At 39.4% G+C, this 7991-nt stretch overlaps 1 protein-coding gene across 1 annotated transcript; it reads right to left on the bottom strand.

The window, feature by feature from the left end:
• Positions 1-1384: 1384 nt before the first annotated feature.
• On the bottom strand, positions 1385-5194 carry LOC124913283 (keratin, type II cytoskeletal 2 epidermal-like). Its single transcript, XM_047453878.1, has 2 exons — positions 4555-5194; positions 1385-1779 (listed from the first exon to the last, which is right to left on the bottom strand). Exons 1-2 carry the CDS (start codon positions 5192-5194, stop codon positions 1385-1387), a joined length of 1035 nt encoding a protein of 344 aa, XP_047309834.1.
• Positions 5195-7991: the final 2797 nt, after the last annotated feature.

Below are 7991 nucleotides of genomic sequence, written 5' to 3'. Positions count from 1 at the left end.
GCTTAAGTTGAGCATTAGACGTATTTCAGTTAGACGACCTCGTCTAATGAAATCAAACATCCCCATCTAAGAACAGTATCCATCAGACCGCCTGGTCTAATGGGATTAGACTTACGTCTAATTAAAATCACTTTAGACTTGTCTGAAGGCGTTAGACTTACGTCTAACCTTCACTAATTAGACTACACGTCTAATTATTCACTTAACAATTAGACTACATGTCTAAATCCACTGAGTTAGACGACACGTCTAATTCCGGTTCTACTTTAGACTTGTCCGAAGGAGTTAGACTTATGTCTAACCTTCACTAATTAAGACTACACGTCTAATTCTTCACTAACCATTAGACTGCACGTCTAACTCCACTGAGTTAGACTGCACGTCTAATTCCGTTTCTACTTCAGACTTGTCTGAATGAGTTAGACTTACGTCTAACCTTCACTATTTAGACTACATATCTAATTATTCACTAACCATTAGACTGCACGTCTAACTTCACTAAGTTAGACTACACGTCTAATTCCGGTTCTACTTCAGACTTGTCTGAAGGAGTTAGACTTACGTATAACCTTCACTAATTAGACTACAAATCTAACTATTCACTAACCATTAGACTGCACGTCTAATTCCGGTTCTAATTCAGACTTGTCTGAAGGAGTTAGGCTTACGTCTAACCTTCACAATCCAATAGACTGCACGTCTAACTCCACTGAGTTAGACTGCACGTCTAATTCTGCATACATTAGACTGCACGTCTAACTCCACTAAGTTAGACTGCACGTCTAATTCCGTATACATTAGACTACACGTCTAATTCCGTATACATTAGACTGCACTCCCAACTACACTAAGTTAGACTGCACGTCTAATTTCGTATACATTAGACTGCACGTCTAATTGTAGGATCTATTAGACTGCACATCTAACTCCACGAGTTAGATTGCACGTCTAATTACGGAATTCATTAGACTGCACGTCTAACTCCACTGATTTAGACTACACGTCTAATTCTGTGCATCTAATGCCAAATCGGTCTAATGAGCCTCATTAGAGCCAAGTCTCATGAAATATGATTTTCGATACACCTGCATCAAAGCATATAAATCATTTCATCATCAAAATTTCAATAGTCATACTATTTCAACACATAGTCAAAATAATTTGACCCAACAATTTCCCCCTTTTTGATGATGAAATTGAAAACCTGCATAAATATACCAAAATATGCATTCATCATATAAATAAACAAACCTTGTTCACTTACATCATACTTCACAAATTTCCAAGACCAATATTCAAAACATCATTAAAGAAACATTGTTCGAGAAACTTAGACAGAGTAAGAGAAAAGAAATTATAGTTCTTCCCTTTTAACTCAAGGGACTCATGTCTTGACCGGATAACATATTAAAAACGGAGGAAGAATGCGACCACCACGACCGCTTCCACTTGATCTACCACCATGATCACCTCCACTGGCACGGCCTCTTTGATCAAACCCAGATTGCCTACCACGGCCACCGCCACTACTTCGACCTCCACGATCACCACCGCTTCGACCTCCGCCTCTTTTAGTTGGCCTAGGGTTTTCATCGTTACTTGGAGCTCGTCTGGATCTAGTGTCGGTTGACACACCGTCACTTCTTCTGCTTGACTCACCTTGAGTGATTCGAGGTTGATCCCTATCACCATCAGCTTTAGCATTCTCCTTTGCTTGATACTTCCTTGCAATAGAGTCAGCAAATTCATGTCGTTCACCATCTGTTCTTCTGAAACAACCTTGAATTTCCACCATCTAATTCTTCACCAGGCTGAATTCATCCATAGGCTCCCTATGACGGTCATCATTGATGTGCCTTTCAAGGTCCATCATTTCAGATTGACGGTTGTAGAGCTTCTTTTCAAATTAGGAGAAGTTTAAATTTGAGACGTGAGTCTCATACGTTTTTTTCTTCAGAGTGTTGTCCAATTCAGTAAGAACTTTGATAACTTCGGCAAAATCCTTTCTTTCTTCTTCCTGGGTGTTCAAGGCCTTTAACATGCTCTTCTGAAGAGATGTGATAAGATCGACTCTATCGATAGAGACGGGGGTCTGGCTAATGATGAAGGCTTATGAAAAACGGTTTGATAGAAATCCTGTTAGGGATTAATATCTCTTTCTATTCTACGCAAACTTTTGTAAACACTTGAAACAGATTCAAGGCGGAATTGTTTACTTGGTTTTGAAGCACAAGATGAAATATGAAAAGATGACAGAAAATGAAGAACACAGCAGTTTGTTTATGGATGTTCAGAGAAACTCTCCTACGTCACCCCTTCTTCCAACCACCGGAAGGATTCACTATTTGATGAGAATCAAATACAGTTTACACACACACTTAGCTCACTATTGAACAGAACACTTTCTGTTCAATTTACAAGAAGATGAAGAATATCACTCAGCTAATGGTGTTTTGATTCTATCCCTCTCTCTTGATTCACACACAGTACAATCAGAAAGAAGCTTCACAGAATAAGTTTAGCAAGATGATTGAGTAGTCTCTCTGTAAAATCAGATTGCTTGTTCGTTTGTATTCGCTTATTCGTTCGGAAAAGTAGCTTTAGTCCAAGGTGCTTCGTCCGTTGCTCTAAGGATTGATTAAATACTAAGCAGGAGCTAACGGTCGAATCTTCAAGAATGATATGTGGCGCTCTTCCATTGGAAAGCCTCCATTGTACACAGCAGGTTCTGAGCACAAGGATCGTGGCCGTACTGAACTGGTATTGCGCCGAATATTCCATCAGGGATGTACCTGCAAAACGGGTAATGTGAGGAAAATTCTCTTACGTGGCATTCCTTGATTGGATGCATATAGCTGTTGTACTAATCTTTACAGGAAAGTGGAGCAGAAGTAGGGTACAGCTATAGCACGTGGTAGGAGAAATGCTAGATTCAAGCGTACTACTTGAATAGAGCATTAGACGTATTTCATTTAGACAGATCAGTCTAATGAAATAAGTCAACTCCTTCTGATGAAAAACGTCTATTAGACCACCTGATCTAATATAATTAGACTCGCGTCTAATTTCAATAACCATTAGACGAGTACGTCTAACTCCATTAAGTTAGACTACCACGTCTAATTCCAGTTCTACTTCAGACTAATCTGAAGGAGTTAGACCCACGTCTAACTTCCAATTAATTAGACAACCCGTCTAATTATTACATAACCATTAGACCGGCACGTCTAACTCCACTGAGTTAGACTGCCCCGTCTAATTCCAGTTCTACCTCAGACTAATCTGAAGGAGTTAGACCCACCTCTAACTTTCAATTAATTAGACAACCCGTCTAATTATAACATAACCATTAGACCAGCACGTCTAACTCCACTAAGTTAGACTGCCCCGTCTAATTCCGGTTCTACCTCAGACTTGTCTAAAGGAGTTAGACCCACGTCTAACTTTCACTAATTAGACAACCCGTCTAATTATAATAACCATTAGACTGGCACGTCTAACTCCACTGAGTTAGACTGTCCCGTCTAATTCCGGTTCTACCTCAGACTAATCTGAAGGAGTTAGACCCACGTCTAACTTTCACTAATTAGACAACCCGTCTAATTATAATAACCATTAGACAGGCACGTCTAACTTAACAAAGTTAGACTGCCCCGTCTAATTCCACGTATTCATTAAACCTTCCGTCTAATTCTTTACGTCTATTAGACTTACACGTCTAACTCCGATGAGTTAGACTGTACGTCTAATTCTATTAGACTCACGTCTAATTCCGTGTATTCATTGGACTACTCGTCTAATTCTTTACACGTCTATTAGACTTACACGTCTAACTCCGATGAGTTAGACTGTACGTCTAATTCTATTAGACTCACGTCTAATTCCGTGTATTCATTAGACTACCCGTCTAATTCTTTACACGTCTATTAGACTTACACGTCTAACTCCGATGAGTTAGACTGTAAGTCTAATTCTATTAGACTCACGTCTAATTCCGTGTATACATTAGACCATCCGTCTAATTATTTACACATCTATTAGACTTACACGTCTAACTCCGATGAGTTAGACTGTACGTCTAATTCTATTAGACTCACGTCTAATTCCGTTAGACTTGCGTCTAATTTTATGCGAATGGAGATCAAAATCGGTCTAATGACCCTCATTAGATCCAAGTCTAATAACATGTTGTCTTAATACATCTGTATCAAAACTCATAAATTATTTCATCATCAAAATATTAGTGGATAAATTATTTCAACACCTAGTCAAAATAATTTGACCCAACAATTTCCCCCTTTTTGATGAAGAAATTGCAAACCTGCATACATATAACAAGACATGCATTTATCCCATAAATAAATAAACAACTTGTTCACTTACACCAATCATTCAAAAGAACCAGTATTCAGAAGACTTATCAAAACCATGTTCAATAAAGTTAAACAGAGTAAAAGTAGAGAGATCATTGTTCTTCCCTTTTTACTCGAGGATCGGTTGGACTCATTTCTTGCCCGGGAAGCATGTTCATGAAATGAGGATAGCCGCAACCACCACGACTTCCTGCATTCGATCTTCCTCCACGCTCAGCAACACTGCCACGTCCACCTTGGTCAACATTAGACAGCCTACTCCGGCCGCCAACATTTCTACCACCGCGCTCGGAACCACTTCGACCATCGCCTCTCTTGGTTGGCCTAGGATTGTCATCAGAACTTGGGGCACGCCTGGATCTGGTCCCGGTTGCAATGCCATCGTTCCTCCTACTAGACTCACCTTGAACTGGTCGAGGTTGAGAACTTTCAGCATTGCCTAAAGAATCTTCCTTAGCTTGAAACTTCCTGGCAAGGTTCTTGGCAAAAGCTTGTCGTTCATTGTCATTTCTCCTCATGCACCCTTGCATTTCTACCAGCTGATTCTTCACTAAAGCGAATTCATCCAAGTTTTCCTTGTGTCGTTCGTCATTGATGTGCCTCTCAATGTCAAATAGTTCAGTTTGGTGGTTGAAGCTTTTTTTCTGTTGAAATTTTGAAAACTGTACATTAGAGACATGAGTCTCATAAGTATTCATCTTCAGGGTCTTATCCAGCTCAGTTAAGATCTTGAACATATTGCTGAAATTTGCTCTATCGTCTTCCCTGGAGATCATTGACTGACACATAGTCTTCTGCATTGAGGAAAGCATGGACCTCATTGATTTTAACATTTTATCTCCTCCAGCAGATCGACCTTCTAACTTGGACTCTTCATGCTAGAGGAACTAGCCTCTGATTCATTCACGGTTCTGGTTCTCTTTGCCCCTGTTGACACAACAGAAGTAGAGGGCTTTGATCGGGTGGAAGGCCTTCAACCAGTCTGGAAACTAGAGGCCCCAAAAGCAGACTCTAGGTTGTTCTTCACCCTAATCAGAGTGCTGGCATCCATAGATGAAGTAAAAACTCTTGCAGAGTTAATTTGCGCCGGTTCACAAACAGGAGCCCCCAAAAACTTCAACAAGTGGCTCAGTTGAGCCGCATAGGGCATACTTTCCTTGTTCGTGTGGCTGATGGAGTAACACAGATTCTTGAAAAGGGTATGATCCCAGTTCACTTGGATTCCTTTAGAGATGGCGCACATATAGTTAAAACGGTCTTGACTATAGAGATTGAATGAGTCGGACTTCCCTTGCAACGCCTTCGCCACCACGTCGTTTAGCAGAATAAAGTGGGGTTTGAATACCTTCTTATATCCATTCACATGGATCTTAGAACCGTCAGCGGAGAAGGAGGTCTTCATTTCCTCCATGATTTCAGAAGAGAGCACCAAGTCGAACAGATGACCCTCCGTTGAAAGTTCAAAGAACTCCGCATACACCGCTTCATCAAATGAGATCTCTTTTCCTTTAACGGTTGCTACGATGGAATCATCAACCATAACCGTCGTTTTGAAGAACTCGCGAACTTCATCTTAATAGAAGATGAACGGTCCACCCAGATATTTCCTCAACCCAGAATATTCTAGTGTTTGGAACATCTTCACCACCTCCGCCTGATCAAAGGAGTACACCGATGGAAAGTCCACCTGCAAAGTACAGTGACCGAGCGTGATTTTCTTCACCATTTTGAGAGAATGTGAATCAATACGATATTTCAGAAAGTTTTAGTGAGAGAAATGCAAAAAAACTAGGGTTCTTAGAAATTTCGAGAGATTGAATGTTTTCAAAATCATGCAGGAATATCCTTATATAGATGAATCATAGAAATACAGAATAACCGTCTATTCTAGGGGTATGGCCCATTAATAAATGTTAGACGTCCTTTTTCAAGGAGTCATCATTAAAAATGAGGGTATATCAGTCATTGTCTCTAAACTTGAAAGACACGTGTCTTCACGTTGTTAAGAGATGACTGTTTGATATTTGTGCGGAAAAAACGGATATATCCTCATGTGGGACAACTATCCTTGATTAGTCTAATCGGCACGTAGTTAGACGTTGTTCTTATTACATAAATCCATATAACTAAACGTCTATTAGACGGATGGGTCTATTAGACGCATACGTCTAATTCCGTGTTGTATAAAAATACGTCTAATGTCTATTAGACGTGTACGTCTAATTCCGCATGAACACCACGTGTTAGACGTGTGTTAGATTAGACGTGAGCATCCTCTTGCTCATGACGTAAAAACGTCTAACGTCTATTAGACGTGTCCATTTAATCGTGTGGGTATAAAACCTCAACATGTAGACTTAGATGTATGGATTTTGAGCAAAAATACGTCTAAGTACAATCTGTTTTTTTAGACATACTTGTCTAATAGACCGATTAAGGATTTTCATCTTGAGAGTATCTTTACTTCCAAAGTAATTTTCTCTCTTATTTTGTATAGGGACAAAAAGGCATAAGAGACAATTAGTGTGGTCCAAAGACCAGACATATTTTTAACAAATAAAAACATTTAATCTACTAGAATGGAAAAAGCCATTGTTGATCTTCCAGGCTATGTACTCAAAAGAGTATTCTTCTTACTTTCTTCCTGCAATCCTCCTGCATCACCTACAAAAGAAACTATTTACACATTTTGGTACCCATATTCAATTAGGTCCCTTAGGAATCCATATTTGAGTTATTCTGATGGATTTCCCATATTGTGTTGTGATTAATGCATAAGATTTTGACTTAGCAGATGACTTCCTTCTAGCCACTGATCCCTTAACTTTTGAAGAAGATTTTCTTTTAAAACTCCTTGACTTAGAGTCAGGTTTTAAATTGTCAAACTTATTAGCTGCTTCTAGCTTATTCTTAAGCCAGCTAACAGTCGGCGAAACATAGATTATTTCATTTTTGAAAGCTAATTTTTCATGAATAGGATCATATTCAATGTAAGTCATACTCCCTTTGACAAAACTTATTGGCTTAAGCTTGTTAGATGAGCTAGATTTTTTGCATGACAGGTTAGGGTAATTGCTATCAAATCCCAATCCGGATCTAGATCCAGCAGGCTTTAACTTGCTGATCTGATATTTAACAGCTTCTCCGGACCTTGTCCATGCACAGACAACATAGTTTAACCTTTTGTTTTCAGATGAAAGAGTTTGAATCTGTTCTTTGAGCATCTCATTCTCACATGAGATCTCTTCAATATTCTTTTCAAAAACATTTGACTCTTCAGTTTGAAACCAATTTGGTTTGTTTACATCTGGTAAAGATTTAGTTTCATTTAAAGATTCTGCTAGCTTTTTGTACTCGATGACCATGTCATCTAGTGCAGCTACCAGTTGTTCCCTTGAAAACCTTTCGGAAGAGAAGTCAAATACCTTAGTCTCCTGAGTCCTTTCTTCATCTTCTCTTTCCATGAAGCATGCCACCTCTTCTTCATCACTTTCACTAGATGAAAAGTAGGAACCACGGATGATTCGTTTGTTCTTCCCGTCACCTGCCATAAGAGCCTTCAGCTCTTTTCCATCATCCTTGGCATCTTCACGTTTCGGCTTCCGGCATTGCGATGCA

The sequence above is a fragment of the Impatiens glandulifera genome, chromosome 8, assembly GCF_907164915.1.
Source record: "Impatiens glandulifera chromosome 8, dImpGla2.1, whole genome shotgun sequence".
NCBI lineage: Eukaryota > Viridiplantae > Streptophyta > Magnoliopsida > Ericales > Balsaminaceae > Impatiens > Impatiens glandulifera.
The sequence above is the reverse complement of the archived record's forward strand: the minus strand, read 5'-3'. Positions and strand labels throughout refer to the sequence as shown.